At 45.6% G+C, this 16,758-nt stretch overlaps 1 protein-coding gene across 1 annotated transcript in view; it reads left to right on the top strand.

Moving 5' to 3' along the window:
- Window positions 1–10,741: 10,741 nt before the first annotated feature.
- ARSJ (arylsulfatase family member J) overlaps window positions 10,742–16,758 on the top strand; it is a 33,982-nt gene continuing 27,965 nt past the window's right edge. Inside the window, exon 1 of the mRNA XM_030239614.2 lies at window positions 10,742–11,285. Coding sequence (XP_030095474.1) covers window positions 10,918–11,285 — 368 coding nt within the window. The 5' untranslated portion in view covers window positions 10,742–10,917. The remainder of the gene's footprint in view (window positions 11,286–16,758) is intronic.

The raw sequence follows: 16,758 nt of genomic DNA, 5'->3' as shown, positions 1-16,758 counted from the left end.
ATCCCCCAAAATAAGCCTCCCACTGCTTTTGCTGTGCATCTGGGTAGAGCTATTCCTGAGGTGTAAGTAGCTGCAGCCCAGAAAACATGTTGGGATCTCAGTTTTATGCTGTTGCCAGACCAGACCTTTAAAGGTTCCTCCAAGGCAGAGCCAAGCGCTCCCTGTCCCTAGCACTCTGCTTTCTGTACCAGGGTGTTGTGGGATTGACACTTTGTCCTGTTGGGCAGATTGCAGAGTTCCCAGAGCCTCTGGTGACTCATGTCTCTTTGCAAGGTATAGAAGTGACTCCAAGAGAATTTGTGGCAGCCAATTTTTGAGGTCCTGGCACTTCAGGTTAAAAAGTGACTTCACGGGGAGTTTAGTCCATTTTAACATTCCTGCAGCTACCTCAGAATGCGTTTTCTTGTGCATCCCTTCAGCTCTGTGTATGATGTATTGGAATTTTGTGGTTCAGCAGTCTGTGGCAAGCAACAGGTGAAGAGAAAATCCTGTAGTTTGGGAATCATTGGAGTTCCATATGCAAACCTTGAGCCATGTGTATTGAGTGATATAGGAGTCTCCACTGACTGTATATTAGTTATTTCTGTGAGTTGGTTCCAACCTCACACACTTAAATCTTTTTAACCCCAAAATTTTACCCGAGGGGCTCTTTCCCTGACTATTGGAAACAGTAGACTGGGATCAAGGCTCTGGATCAAAGTCTGATCAGCACAATACCTTCCACTTGAGAGTTAATACACCCACACTATTAGTCATGAAATATGGAAAGGAACCAAGTTTCCTGTTCCATGTCTCCAGGCATATCCAGGTTACTGTATCCTTGGAATGAGGACTATGGGGTATTTGTTTGGTGAATTTGAAGTGAGCCATCTAGGAACAGAACTGTGGATTTGATCTGGATTGCTAGCAATGGTGAGAGCTCTGCTGTAAGCAGAGATTGGCGTGATTTGCTGTAAACCAAGAAAGGGAGACTGATCTCTTCATCAGGACGGTTGGAATCAGACAAGAGAGAGACCAGAGTTAGTTGCAAGCAAGGTGGTTCTGGTGGAGACCTCCGTGGTTTTTGGCTCCAGGTTTCTGCCATGGCGGGGAATTGCCTCCTCCAGCCCCATTGATGCAGCTGCCAAGCCCATCTTTAATCAGTGACAGCCTCGGCATTAAGCAAACATAGGCCTCTTGAATTTTCAGAAAGCAACTTGTGTGGTTTGCCTCTATGCAAGCTCTGGTTTTTACAGATGAGCTCAAGCATCTAAATAATAACTTTAAGGATAAATTCTAATCTATGCTTTCTGCTAGTAAAATCAAAATCTATAAATTATGTTCAGTTAATCCGTGTTTATGGCACTTCAGTCACGGATCACGGAGTGAACTGCACAGCTTTTGTACTTCTTCCATGATTATTCTAGACCTGCTATTTTCTCCTATGAAAAATAGGTGTGTCCCTTTATACCATTAATGTTGGCTAACGTTTGGATGCTGCCTCTGATAAGGGTGAAATACAGCTAAAGACATACAATACAGCTGCTGGCTTTAACAATTTTATCAGCATCTGAAATTTACTTATTGGCCCAAACCTGAGTGTGAGAGGCAAGTGAAACATGCCTTGAGATTATTTGTGGTAAAAAATGTGGGAGAGTTCTTGCTCTTTTTCCCTTCAAAAGTGAAGAGAAAATGCATTAAAATGACCAAATTCAGAAGAGATATTGGATCCAAAATGCGTTAAACAAAAGTCTTTTATTAAACCAATTAAACAAATTAGACAAATTTTTAAACCCCTTTAATTAAACCCCTTTTTTTTTTTTAAATCCCATGAGAATTAGGTGCCTGATCCAAGATCTGAAGATGTAGATCTTTGGCAATATTATAAATACCCATAAATACATTTATAATTGTTTACTTTAGAGATAATATCAGAAGGAATTTCTATAACAGTAAAAAAAGAGCTTCACCCAAACCAGAAGATGGATACAGCTTACTTATGAATGGTCATTGCTACATGTCAGAAAGAGGGGCAACACACTCATTCTAGATTCTTGTATTTCACACAGTTCTGTTGCAGAAAATACAATTTAGGTTTTTATTTTTTGATAATTGAAGTAGTGAAAGTTTAGACCATACATGTTCTTACTGTGTCCAGAATTCTGAGGGTTTAGGGTAGCAGGAGTTCTGTGGGTGAAAGAACCTGTGCAATAAAGAACATCGAAAATTAACAGAAACAACTATTGTTTTATCCTTCATATGTGTTTGTAAAAAAGTATTGACCTACAGGCAGCTGCAAATTATTACAGCTCTAAGAGTAGATTTTGCCAAATACATGCACTTAAAGTCCATTGTCAGGGAGGATCAGGTAACTCAAGGATTTTGCAGGCTGATACAGAGACTGCTGACACCCAGTTGAGGAAATTAGTTTCTCAGGGCTTTTTCTTTTGTTGTGTTTTTTTTCACTGCTGAATGTGGTGATAGTTTCTATTTCACAGCATTTACAGGCCTAGCACTGGGGAAGGGAGGAAACTAAAGTAGTACAACTTCCTCTAAGCCGAGGCAATTATTTTAGCAACTGCAGAATCATGATGCTACACCAGCTGCTGTCATTCCAAGAGCATTCCATAGCTCATTAGAGCCCCATAGCTGCATGTCCGTGATGTTCCACGGACATCAGTGGGTCTTAGTTCAACCACTCCTAAGGTAAAGCGTGTTCCTCCTACCTGTGGGCACTGTGCAGTGGTGTGCACACTTCACAGGAAGTTTTTTTTTCCAGGATAGGGTTGGGAAAGGTACCTGGGGCTGTCAGTACCCCCACAGCTGCTTGCATGGTATATCCACACAATGTTCCATGCCTGCAGCCTGTGTCACACCTCAGAGATTTATTGTGAGCTCCTAGCACACAGCAAAGAAGGAGGAGCAGCCTGTTCTGTCCTGAGCACTTGCAGAAGAAAAGGCAGTGTTTGCTCTCTAGAAACACAGAGGGACCTCTAACAACGTGTTCTTTGAACGCTCTGCCCGTGCCTTTTCCTGCCCTGGGAGAGGGATTTGCTTCCCGACGCAACGTGCAAGGCCGCAAACTCCGAAGGCAGCATAAAAGTATTACTGTTCAGTGTCTGAAGGGATGTGTCCCTGGTGGAGCTGAGCTTAATGATACTGTCAGGAGTCCAGAGCTGGCAGCGCAGGACCTGCACGGGTAATTCATCCCGAACGGGAAGGCCGGGAGACAGGAGGTTTTCATTTCAGCGTGGGGAAGGAAACACAAACCCACCTGGGAGAGCAGCTTGGTTTTATTGCACAGCTCTGTCTGTCTAAAGTCCTCTCGCAGGAGCTGAGCCTGTGCTTGGAAAAGGGATGGAGGAATGCGCAGTTCTGAGAGCAGATAAGAACCGAGGAGTGCTGAGGCAGGATAACAGTGTACTGATGAATCCTAGCTTCGTTGTTGCAGGAGAGCAAAGCTTTACTTGGGTGATCTTCTGAAAGAGGATTGAGTTTCCTCATTGCCCACAGAGTGTTCGGTTACCAGTGGAGATGTTTCAGAAGGTTTGTGTGTAATTGAAAAGACAGCCTGATCCGAGCCATTGAACATGCCTGACAGGAATTCGGAAGAGGGAATCGATGGGGCTTCATCCACAAGGCCAGGAGGGTGCTGGGGCTGTTAATGCAAGCAGCCATTTGTGTGATGCTACCAGAGCAGAACGCTGGAAAGGGTTCTCAGAAAATTCTTAATTCATTACGTGTGCAGTTTGGGCAGGCAGGGGATGGTATGTTTTCAGAAATCCTGGCACTCATCCAGGCCCAGCTGAAATCCCATCTAACCTATGGAGCTGCTGACTTTGAGAATGCTCACACATTCCCAGAGGAAGTGAGAGAAGCACTCTACCTGCAGAATTTCGGCTCCTTGTTATTACTTACACTGCAACGGTGCCCTGAGGCTCTCGTTTGCATAACACACTCCTGTACAATGTTTCACCTGGGATTTATCACCCTCTGTGGAATCAGAGAGGTTTTATGGTTTTTAATTACCGATTGACCTTAATCAGCAGTTTTTGGTTGTTCTGGTGTTCAGAACATGCTGCTGCCTACATTTTACATTTCTGTGAGTCAGTGTGCCCCTGAATTCCATTCCGGCCAGGTTTTGCAGTAGAATTTGATAAATGCGTTCTTCTTCATCCTTACCTCCCGGTTCCTAAGCAACACTTATTTTCTGCCAGGTTAGTTATCCCTTTACCTGCTGCTTTATGACACAAAGTAGGCAGTAGTTTTCCTGAACACAGGAAGCTATTTTAGTGTAACAAGGGGTTTTTAAAAGAATGCAGAATTGGTTAATTGTCCTTTACATGTGTAGGTGCTCTATTAATTTTGGAAGAATTGATGATTTCATCCTAGATACTAGAAAAAAGTGCCTGCAGCAGAAAAAGGTACATGCAGCCATTATCCACAACAGGAAGAGTCCTGGCAGCACAGGGCATGAGAAGAGCTTTATTAGACTCCTCTCCATTGAGGAGTCTGATTCCAGCAGGCTGTAAATTGGGCTCATGAGGCTGTATCTGCACAGCAGCTTTAATGAAGTTTATCTTATCTCTAGATGGAGAGGTCATTTCTACCAAAGACCTTTCTAAGGAGTGATAGATAGAGCCTCATTCATAAAAATGGGAATAATGCAGAGAGGAAATTTACCCCCCAGACAATATACATTCTCATATTCATAATAAATAACATTTCTTTAGAAATACATTGTGTTCACACATACTTAGATAATTTACCAAGCTTGCATGAAGTATTGATTGATTTAAATATCAAAAAAGAGATTTATAGCACACTGCTTCTTAGAAGCCTTGTGGTTCTTTTTTTAAAATTTTAATCTTCTTTATCATGTTCTGTTTCTCAATACATGTTTTGCTTATGTGAGTAAGCAGAGAGTTTAGGATTGAGGAATGCAAATAGTTGCCTTGTGGACTGGACAGTATCAAACTCAGACTAGAAATAAAATACAGACGTTTCAGTGATTGTGGTTAACAACTGGCATAGTGAATCGGGGTCTGTAATGATAACTTTTAAGTGAAGTCTTAGTTTCTAAAACATTTGCCCTTGTGTTTATAAGAGCATTATTTCAGGGAAGTTCTGTACTCTGTATGACATGAGCTGCTACACAGATGGTAATGGTGAGCTCTTCCAGCTTGAAAATCTATAACTAAATCTAATTCTTACTGTCTGCACTAAGAGCTGCTGTGACTGCTTTGAAAATCTCACTGTTAAACTCACAGTAAAGAAAGCAAATGCAAGTTCTTGCAGTATGAAGTTGCAAAAATGAAATGTACTAGTGGGTTTCAAGCAAACCCAAGGCAGTATTTCTCACAGTGCATGAGCCAAACTGGCTATGAGATCAAAACCAGGAACAGGTTCAATAGAAAACCATATCATTTCCCTCCCAATTATTGGTTGTGACACAGTAAATTCAGGAAATCCCCAACCTGCTGGGTGCTGGAAGGGACCCGTTTCCCAGACAAGAGGCCTTTGTTCCGGCTCCAGACAGATAAGGAATATGCCAGATCGAGCTTTATTGCTCTTTCCAGTGTGTGCAGGAGGAATGCAAGTTGGTGCTGCTGTGATTTGACTGGTTACTTCTGCTTTTGAGTTTATTCCTCCTGTTTGGTTTGTGAGTAGCTGGGATTACTGAGCCACACAGAGGACATTTATGATCCATTACCTAACACTTCTCTGCAGCAATGACATTCTAGCAGTTAATAATTCTGAACTAGAAACGAACTGAAAGAAATGGCCCCAGCAAAGGTGAAGGAGTGAGGTGTTGGGGTGGGTTTGGGTTGGGTTGTTTTTTTTTTTTTTTTTTTTTTTTTTTTTTTTTTTTTTTTTTTTTGTGGAGGTAATGACTGGGTGTTTGGGGGTTGTGATTGTTGGGTTTTCTGGGTCTTTTTTTTTTTTTTTTTTAGCGTGTGTGTGTTTTGTTTTGTTGTTTTTTTTTACCTGAATCATGATAAGGTGAAATTAGAATTTATTACCTGAGTAATTTCTGATATTGCAATCTGTAGAGTTCTGTATGCATGAAGCTTTTATTTGGTGTGTAGCAGTGAATCATCTAAATGCCATTTCTAGTATTTAACAGCTATTTAAAACATCCTGAGCCTTACAAACACTTCATTAGCATTCTTCCTTCTAAGGACAAGCACCGTTCCTGGTTTAAATCATCCCTCTCCCTTAAAGCTTGAGTTGGAAAGGCACAGCGTTTTGTCAGCTGTGCACCCGTAACCCTGAAATCAAATCCTTCCCAAGACCAACAAAAAGAATTATATTTTTGCTGTAGTTGTACCCTTTTGACCAGTCTATATTTTTGGCTTTATTGTTGCACGGGATAAAAATGTCCTGTTGTGTGAATGCCAGGCAGTTGGTAGAACACTTGCAGCGGTCTGTGCTGTATCCCTCCTAAACTAGGAAAGTTTTGTTCTGGACAGAGAAAAACGTTTTTCTTCCATTGTAAAACTTCAGTAATTTTGACAAGAGAATAAATGTTCCATGCTGCTTAAACTTCTTAGATTTATGTTGCAATTACATTTATTATAAGCTCATGCCTTGCCCCACTTCTCTTCCTCTGTCCTTTTTAAGGACTAGAGTGCAGTTTTAAACAAGAGTGCAAGTTTTAAACAGGACAGGTGACCTTTGTGTAAAACCCACGCTTAAGGAACAGATGAGACTGTTCCCTCTGTACTGTTAGTGGCAAGGAAACCGTGCTGGAGCCTGTAGCTGAGGAAGGGATTCATCCAACATGCCAAAGCTTCAAAGCACTAACATGCTGATGGCTGTGGCAGCCTCTAAATGTGTGCTGTAACCTCTTCAATTATTTGGCTCTTCAGAGACTCAGTAAAGCCAGAAGCGTGTCCACACCCCTTGCTCTGACAGCCAGAGAACTGTGACCTGTGCTCAGTGACCTGGTCCAGTAGAAGGTGTCCCTGCCCATGGCACGGGAATGGAACTGGATGGTCTTTAAGGTCCCTTTCAAACCACGCCATTCTGTGACTTCCCCTGGCGCCTGTTCCTGACATGTCCCCTTTTCCTACAGAAGCTCACCAGTTGCTGTTTCCAGAAGCAGCCATTTCAGTAGGACTGCAGGAGTTTCAAGACCTGGTTCAGTTTCACTTGGGACCATAAACCATGTGTAAATGGGAAATGGGAAACTCCTCCAGGAAGGCCAGCACCAGCTCCCAAGTTGTATTGTTTCAGTGATTACAGGAACTGACACGAGAGGGATATCTAAGGTCACATCCCAGATTTCCAGAGTGACTACTGACATCGGTTGAGTGACTGCACATTTACATCAGTGCAGGCAGCTGAGGTCAGAATCTGGACCTTTGCCTACAAAATACGGCGGGGAGTTGAGGAAAGTCTGTGTTAAATATAGAATAAGCTAAGAGCAGAGTTCTGTTTATGTCATCATAAAGCAGGGAATAAGCCATGGGTGGAATCTGAGCATTCCCAAGCAGCACATCTGAAAATTAATTACCAGGGTCCACCAAAGGAGGCAAAGGGAATGATGTCAAGCTTGTGACTCACCAGACTTGTATTCATGTTGTAGTTTGCTGCTTTCAGTGATGAGTGCCTGGCAAAAGCATGGCACCCACCTGGAAAGCAGAGTGCAGGGATGTCCTGCCTTTTTCCTTCCCCTGTGAGAAGGGGATGCTGAGGACAGGGATGTGCAGAAATGAGCAAGGTGAAAGGAAATGCGCAGGAATTTCTGTTCTTGGAAAAATGTAGAATATTGACTCTGTGTGTAGGCCAAAGCCTGCTTCATTCTTCTTCTAGTTGCAGCAATTCAGCTAAAAATAGCAGTATACAAAGCTGTTCTTCAGGCAAAGTTTCCTGGCCTCAGGCATGATTAGGAAGAGCACTGAATTGCACATCCCAGATTGCATCCTTCCTTGTTACTGACAGCTCTGAGTCACAGGTAAGAGAAACATGTAGGCTCCAGCTAGGAAGAATTACCTCTGTCCAGCTAGGAAGAATTATCTTTTCAAGACCGACCTGAGGGTTAGAAAAACAGCTATCATGTTACCATAGGAGCCTTAGGACTTGAATCTGTTTTTTTTCTATAAACTGTCTTCCCAAGACCTCATGTACCCTTGTTATTCCTGTTTCTCTGTAACTTGGAGTGAGGCTCTCTCTCAGGAAGAGTGCTGGCACAAGGAATGGCAGTTTGCATGGCCAGCCTTCATGCTGGAGCTCTCCGCAGTCTCCTGCACCACAGGACTGTCACCTTTGTGAGGCAGCTGGCGCAAAGGGCAGTCAGGGCAGAGAAAGGAAACAGAACACGTGTTCTTCTCAGGCTGTCTTTGTGTGTCAGACCCGTCTGGCTCGGGAAGAGCAGGTTGATCTGAAAGAACCCCCAAAGGGCAGCTCTACGAGCCCCCACCCGGGCTGCAGGTAACTGCAGATGAGCCTCCAACTGCAGCCATCCTCTCTGCAGAAATTTCATTTTATGGCCTCAATACACACAGGAGACTGCACAGCAAGGACTAAAAATATATCCCTTCCTAATGGTGTGCTAAATTCAGTTTTAACTAGTGTATGTTTGAATTAATGTATTCACTGCACTCAAGTTTAAATACCTATGGATGTTCAGGATTTCTTTCCCCTCAGGGAAAAAACACTTCCTCCAGCTTTCACAACTCTTCTGTTCCTTTCACTGAGCATCCTGAATGGGCTCTATAAACCTTGGCTACAATTTCTGAGCATCTACAAATATTTCCTTAAGTAGAATATTAATAGCACATTATCTTCTAAGGCCTCTCTGCTTGAAGGTCAGCTGAGTATTTTGCTGACATAAGCCTACTTTTGTTTTTGCAAAAGCGGGAGAAAAAAAAAGAAAAAAAAGGAAGCTTTGTCAGGCCCAAAAAGAGAGAAGGTCAAGTTTATAGATGTCTGGCAGAGATTGCCCTCGAATATTTTCATTTGCAGCTGGGTGGGGACGAACTGGGCTTGGTATGGTTCATGGGGCCCTGGAAAGTCACAGGTTCTGCTCTCCTCCTGTCCTCATGGAGCTGTTCTATGGCATCTTGTTAATAATATTTTTTCCTACTCTACTGCTAGAAAATATGTATATATACATTTGATCAGATACCTCTTATGATAGTCTGATGTTTGCCTGGGTCTGTGGTGCTACTACAGCTTACATTAAGAGGAGATCATATCTTGTTAAAGGCAAAATGGCATCACTAATCTGGTTTGTACTTGACCATTTATGGATTTAGTGTCTACATACATTCTTTTGGTCTTCTAAGCATGGGGAAAAGGCAGGAGTAAAAATTGGAATAGAAAATTCTTTTAAAGGAAGTGTAACTTCAAGGAGTTGTAGAATGGTTTGGGTTGGAAGGAACTTCTAATTCCACCCCCCTGCCATGGGCAGGGAAGGTAGATGAAAATGTCACATTTCCTTAAGTTTAGGGTTTTGGTGTTTTTTTTTTTTTTTTTAAGAGCTTGTGTTAATGTGCTGTGATTTCAAAAGATGTTCTACCTCAGAAGTTAAACTCTAAAGGGTTTTAGTGCAGTTGTTACTTTATTGTATCACTTTTCAGTGTGAACAAGCTCTTACTTAGCACACTGAAATCCCTAAATCTGCTTTTCCTTCCATTGTTTCCTGCTGAAGCATTGAAAACTTCAGCATAACACTTAGTTATTTCTGAAGAGGTCTTTTTCAATGGAAATTTTAGAGTGGGGACAGTTTTGTACAACCTGATGTGAACTGAATCAGTTAGATTCAACACAAATGAAAGTTCTCTCAAGACAGCACTACTTTATTTTTAATCCGAGAGGGATCCCAGAGGGATCTGCAAAGTCCCTTGGCAGCGACCAGCTGGAGCTTAGCACAGAGGTGCAGGAACTAGAGGGCTTGGTCCAAGTTCCTGTTTAAGAGTTAATGCTTTATAAAACCTGGTGTCACTAAGAGTAGTTCATGCTGACTCACGTTAGACAGGTCAGACCTGCAGATTTACTGCAGCCTAATCGTGTGTGAATATCAGTTTCTGCTTGACTCGGTGTCTTCCAGGGCAGGGCGAAGTTGTATTTTGCAACTGCAGCACATTGGTACTTTAACCCAAATTCTTAAAAGTGATTGTATTCTGCAAAGGCGCATTCCTGGCGTTTGCCACAGCCTCGCCAGAATTGGAGGGTTTGGGATTTGGGGCTGTTTTGTGGCTGGAAACAAATCCGGTACGTTCATACCTTCCAGATGTTTGTGGCCAAGTCAGAAACACTTAAAACAATCAATATTCCGAGAGGGCGGAAGGAGCAGGACCACCTCGCTGTGGGGGGGAGGCTGGGGCTGGCGGCCGAACGGGGTGGGGGGTTTTCCTCTGGGATGCGGGGGGCGGGCAGAGGGGAGGAGAGGGAAAGGAAGAAAAGAGTTGCGGACGGGTCGGGCCGGGGCAGGAGCCGGGCTTGCGGAGGGGTCGGGCAGGGAGGTGCGGGGCTGCGGGCGCTGCCGGGGCCGGGGTGCCCCTGTCCTCCGGCGGGTCCGAGCACCGGGAGCCACCGGGGGCGGCGGCGAGGGTGGGCGGAGGGAGCGGGGAGGGAGCGGCGCGGCCCGGCAGCGCCGGCGGAGGCGGGCGGGGGGCGGCCCGTCCCGTCCCGTCCCGGGGCGCCCCGGCTCGCCCCGCCATGGGCAGCGGCCCCGGGACGGGCTGGCAGCGGCGCCCCGGCGCGGGGCCGGGGGCGGGCCGAGGGTGCTGTGACCCCCGGCGGGGCCCTGCCCACCCGCCCGGCACCGGCTCCAGCGGCTGAAGTTGCCGAAGTTGGGGTGGCTGCGATGTCCCTCGCCCGGCGGGAGCCCTGACGGGCGCTGCCCGTCCCGAGGCGGCCTGGCTTTGTTGGGTTTTTGTTGATTTATTTCCTTTTCGTTACTGTTTTTCTGCCCTCCCGCCGCGGTGGATGGCCCGCGGTGGGCGCCGCTGGCCGCGCCGCCCCAGCCCGGGGAGGATGGTGGCGGCGGTGCTGGCCGGGCTGTCCCTGCTCAGCCTCCTCACCTGCGGCTACCTGGCCTGGGGCAGCCGCCGGGGAGGTGCCGGGGAGGCGCCGGGGGACCTGCTGGGAGAGGAGCCCGCGGCCGGCGCCCCCCGCTCGCAGCCGCACATCATCTTCATCCTCGCCGACGATCAGGGCTTCAGGGACGTGGGGTACCACGGGTCCGAGATCCGGACTCCCACGCTGGACAAGCTGGCTGCCGAAGGGGTCAAGCTGGAGAACTACTATGTCCAGCCCATGTGTACACCATCCAGAAGCCAACTGATCACTGGAAAGTAAGTTTGCTACTACTTCATCATTCGCCTCTCGAGCCTAAAAGCTGTCCCTGTTGGAAAGAGCAGGGGCGAACCTGGCAGGTTCACGTCTGGGTTATCCTATGGGCAGAAGGTGCCTCTCTGGTTCCCTGAAAACCCTTGAATGGAACGGACGTGTGATAGGTTTGAAACAGCAAAATGAAGCTGTCACCGTGGGAGGCAGGAGGGTTCAGCACTGCGAGCTGCCCCGTGGAGTGCTGGAGCACGTTGGTGCTTACAGCATCACTGACAGACGTGCTGGTTGTCAAGTAACGTTGCTATTGCTGAGAGCTAGCAGCTCTGCTTTGCTCTGTGATTTCCAGGGCACTCAGAGGAGGAGCAAATGCCAGCCTTTCATTTTCTCCTCTCTGTGTTCATTGCAGTTGGCTCACGGGTCTCACTGGCATTGTCTTGGTGTGGGTTCTCTCCAAGGGTTATCCTGCATTTATGAGGTGGTGTCCCAGTGTGTCTCATGTGGATGGACACAGGGAGTCAGGCTCACTCAGCACCCTCCTAGCGAGCAGCATCGATTTTGCCACTTTGCAGACAATTACAAACTTTACTCCTAAGCCTCTAAAATAGGTGCCCTCTCCTAACTGGTGAGAGCTCTGGGTGGGTGTCATGTGCTTTGCCTTAAAGTTGTGTTATTCTGTGGTCTGCTAACAAAATTATTACCCAACCTCAGGGCCTTCTTACATCAGAAGGTTAATGAGGTTTAAGGGGGGGAGTTTATGCATTTGAACTGTAGGAACAATTTCCAAATCTCCAAGTGTGGACACATTTACTCTGGAACAAAACTTCCTTGTCTCTGTTTAGCTTAACTGCCTTTGACAGGAACAGGGAACTCCTAAAAGAGCAAAACAAAATGAGAGGAAAGAAGTTTATTTTCTCCTTTCCCAAAGTATAAACAGGAACAAGGCCATGTTAATACTGCTGGTAAAAGAAACACATGTTAAATAAAACAAGCAACTGGCCTGGTGTCTCGCATCTCCATATGGTAGAGCTGGAGATAATTCCCAGTCTCGGTCTATTTCCCAGACTTGCTGGACCGGGGAGATTTGCATGGAGAGCTGACACATTATCTAGAGCAAGAATTCCGCACAGGTCTTTGTTTGGGTTTTATTTTTACTTCTTTGTGCAGACTGTGTCTCAGAAGTTATTTCCAGGCACCTCCTCATTCACAAGAACGGAGTTGCCCTGAGGCTGCTGAAGCAGCGGCTTGCGAGGGAAACGGGTGCCAGGGTAGTTCGGTGCATCTCGGCTGTCTTTGGAGGCACGCAGCGCTTGGAGGCCAGGAGCTCTGCCAGCAGCACGTAGCCAGCCAGCTTTCGGAGCATGATGGCTTGGGAAGCAGTGCTTCACAAAGGCAATGTCATGCTGCACAGGAATGACTCATGCAGCAGCTGCAGGAATGGGATGACCGGGTTCCAGTGGAACCAGGGTGCTGCTCTGGCTCTTGGAGGCTGCAGAGATTGTCTGAACATGAGAAAAGTACAAGTTAGTAACTGTGACTCAGTTTAACTATTTTGATCGTTGTTTAAATGCAGTAAAAGGTAGGCATGTTCTGAGGAGCCCTGCTCTTTTCATTGACTTACCAGGCGGAAATGGTTCTGCAAATCTGCCTGCTTTGGTTTTGGAAACTTTTATAGGAAAAAAGAAATTTGCTTATACTTCGTCTTTATTTTCTTGGTCTGCTGGTCTGAAGCCCTTAGAGAAGTTTTTTTTTTTATCGTGTTCTACGTTAGGGTAAAAGGAGCTGTAAAGAGTGAACTATTTCTCATGAGTGAGAATTCAGGGAGGGATTGGTGAGGGGTTGATAGGCTGGGTAGAGTACTCACAAGGTGGGTTCAGAGAATGCTCTTTCCATTCTTGCTGAAGATAAATGCTTTGACTGCTTTTAATGCCCTCTTAGAAGAGGTGTCTTAATTAAAATGCCAGGATTTGGGCACTCCTAATCTGGGACAAGTGCTGTTATTTCTTGGGCTATTAAATGTGTTTGTTCCAGGCTAATGACCTGCTCATCTTCTGGAGGATCACCTGGATGCTTCATGCCTCCCAATACACATCCAGTGCTTAACATAGTACTAAAGAATAGTTTAGGTCAAAAGGGACCTTTAAAGGGTAATCTAATCCAGGCCCCTGCCATGGGCATGGACCCCTTGAACTAAAACCTGTTCCAAACATAACCTGTTGGATCAGTGAAATCCAGAGGGACTTGGGTAAATCAGAGTCATGACTGACTCAGGTTGCCAAGTGGAACTTAAATTTTGGAGAAGGCTTTGAACAGCCCAATTTCTTCACAGGTCTCCAGGCAGCCCCTCCATGGCCTATGTTAGTAAAGAGACCCTTCTTTTGGTGGCTGTCCTGTGTGTGATCTAGTACAGGGAGGGAGGCTTTAGGTGACATGTTAGAAGGAAGAGGCAGAAGTATTTTTCCTCCCTGTGCTGTACCACCGTTTGGCAGCTGGTGAGTTTGTTGTCCTGACCTCTTCTGAGTCCCTATCTGCTTTCTCACATCCTGTGTGTGAGCCTTTGGCTACTTCATTCCTTGCTTTTCCCCAGTATTGTCACTTTCCCCATTCACTCCATCCAAAACTGTTGCTTTTAGGCCACTAGCAGGGCTGGCTTCTACAGCTTTTTATTTTGGGCTTGACTTCTGTGTGTGCGTGGGGGGTTGCAGCTGAGCCGAGCCTCAGGAATGGAGAAGAAGGGCGTGAGCCAGTGGGCTGGGGGCCAATGTGATGTGCTGGGGCTGTGAAGGGAGGTGAGGGAGCAGCTCTGCACAGCAGCTGCACAGCTGGGATGGCAGCAGGGACCTGGGTGACAGGGTGTGCTCTGCCCTGGGCAGCTCTGGGACGCTGCCCGGCCTCTCCCACGTCCTACAGCTGGACTAAACCTGTGCTTGTCATTGGGCTTGGCTGTGAGTGACATAAATTGTCTCCAGATGAATTGTTTTGTGTGATACAGTATTTCTTGTGGTTGTTTCCTTCTTGAAAGTATCAGGCATGCCTCAAAACCTAAATAATTTGAGCAGAATGAGATACCTGGCTGAAGGCCTATAAGTGTGGAGGAGCATGTGTTGGGGTAGCTGTCCCAGTTCTGTGCAGCAGGCATTATGCAATGCAGGGGTATTTGCTGGAACAATATCTAATTTAGCAAAGGAATCTGACAATTAATACTGGCTGATAAGAAGGAATCTAGACATAGTATGCTGTAAATGCTTTTGGCATTATTTAGATACCTGCTTCCTCCTCTAGGCTCCTGGTTTTCTGTTGACCATCAGACTTGGAGCCTGGGGACCATGGTGTGCTCTGGAATCCACCTGAGCCACAGGAAGGTTCCTCATCTATTCAGAAGTAGGGATCTCTCTTAGTAGAATCTGATGCACAGCTGGGGTTGCAGATCAGTGAGAATCTGAACTCCTTTTCTGAGTCATGGAAGGCCTGCACTAATCTCGGGAATGAGCTTTGCACTGCGGTTGGAATGCAGAGATGGAAGATGTTGGGAAATGCTGAAAGTCTGGGGAAATAAATCCTGTTTATTCCCCTGGGATAAAATGGAATATTGAGAATTTGCTCATCCAAAGCAGACAGAAATAGATTGTAAAATCAGTAAGCATAATCTGAGTGTTACTATAATATAAGTAATTAGATCTCTTACCTAATTCAGAAATGTCACACATTTATAAACATATATTTATAGCTATATGTGTTAGGCATATGGTTCTGGGCATCCCTGTGTAGTGATACCTAGTTCAGCATTAAAAATGACAATGTTTGAGCAAACCAAGACTTATTTTGGCAAACAGGAGTGGGCTAAGTACTTTGAGTTGAAGGCAGTGTAGCTGGCTTCAGGCAAGCAGAAATCCTTATTCCGAGGGTCAGCCTCCTCTCCCTCTCCCTGCTCCTGGCTGCATCCTGGCCCAGGCTGCAGTTCCAGCAGGGTGCTCTCTGGGAAGGAGCCAGTACAGCAGTGTGGGACTGGGAAGTTACCTGCTGTGCTCTGAGCTGCAGAGAAGGGTCCTGGAGCCTTACTGGGAAGCATATCTAACACTCCATTAGGTACATTCCCTGGGCTGTAGCTGACAAAGCATCAGGGCTGCAGAATATCAGCCTTGAGTAGCAAGAGGTGACCTGATACTTTATCTGCTCTGGAGTAAAGGGACTTGGCAGTCAGTGCTCCGAGTTTAATTCTGATCAGTGTTTCCATTAAGAACTGAGATGATGAAATAAAATGTTCTGATTAAATTTGCTGGTGAGAGAGGAGGGCCTGCCAGCATTAAGGGACTGTAGTGATACTGAAAATCATCTTGACAAATCAGAAACATAATCTGAAATAAAGCAAAATTAAAGCCAGCAGTGATAAATAGAAGATACTCTGCTGAATTCCTGAAGCAGGAAGAAATTTAACAGGCTGGGGATGGTGATCAACTCCTTAGACAGTATTCCTTCAGCCAAGTAGCTGGAATTACAGTGCATCATGCACTGGGTGTGAGATCAACAATGTCATGCTGATACAAAAAAGGCAAACATGGCATGAGTTTGTGAGAATGTGGGGCCTGCCAGGTCTGTGAGGAGCCCTTCTTCTCCATGGCTGGAGCACTTTTGCCCAAACTTGGGCATCATTCTCCAAGAGCAGCGTCTGTGTCATTGGAGAGTGTCCAGAGAAGGGTGATCTGATATCTCAGGGAGATAACCCGGGGGGGGGAAGGATCAGAGGAAATGGAGCTGTTTAGTCTAAAGGAGAGAAAAATGGGAAGGGATGTGCTAAGCCTCTGGTATTTTAAAAGCTGTGTGGAGAAGGGGCATCATGTGTGTTCATTGCCATGCTGGGTGGTACAAGAAATGAGGGACTTTCTGGAGCAGGAAAACTCCAGGTCAGATCAGAGGGAGAACCTGCAATGTAGAGATTGTGAAACCCCAGAAAAAGTGGCTTTGAGAAATTGGGTTTCTCCAGTGGCAGTCATTAGGAATGATATGTCAGCAATGACATCATGTAGCTGAGTCTACCTTGGGGACAAGGGTTGAGTTGGATGGTGTCTCTTCCAGCTCAGATTCATCTGTGCCTCATTTGAAGTGCAGATTAATACAGAAGGCCTTCTGAGGCATGGTGTGAATAAAACACTACTAAATGCCAGAAACTATTTCAGCGTTCACTCTGAGTGAAAATGCTGTGTGAAGGTTTAATTTCAGTTTTCTCCTAGAAATTCCTGTTTTCTTCATCCTCATTTTCTCTGAAATTTTTCAAGATTTTTCCCTCTAGGCCTCATAACTCTTGGAGTATGTCATTGTTTATTTCTGCTGACTTCTTTCAGGACCGTTTGTGGGACGGCTGCCAAAGATGTTGAGGTATCTTTTTCCATGTTCTTATGTCTTTCACTTAGCATGACATTGTCCATACATACATATATATGAAGCACACATGGAGAACAAGTAAATAATTCAATGCAAGGACTT

This window comes from Serinus canaria, chromosome 4 (genome assembly GCF_022539315.1).
Source record: "Serinus canaria isolate serCan28SL12 chromosome 4, serCan2020, whole genome shotgun sequence".
Lineage (NCBI taxonomy): Eukaryota > Metazoa > Chordata > Aves > Passeriformes > Fringillidae > Serinus > Serinus canaria.
The sequence above is the reverse complement of the archived record's forward strand: the minus strand, read 5'-3'. Positions and strand labels throughout refer to the sequence as shown.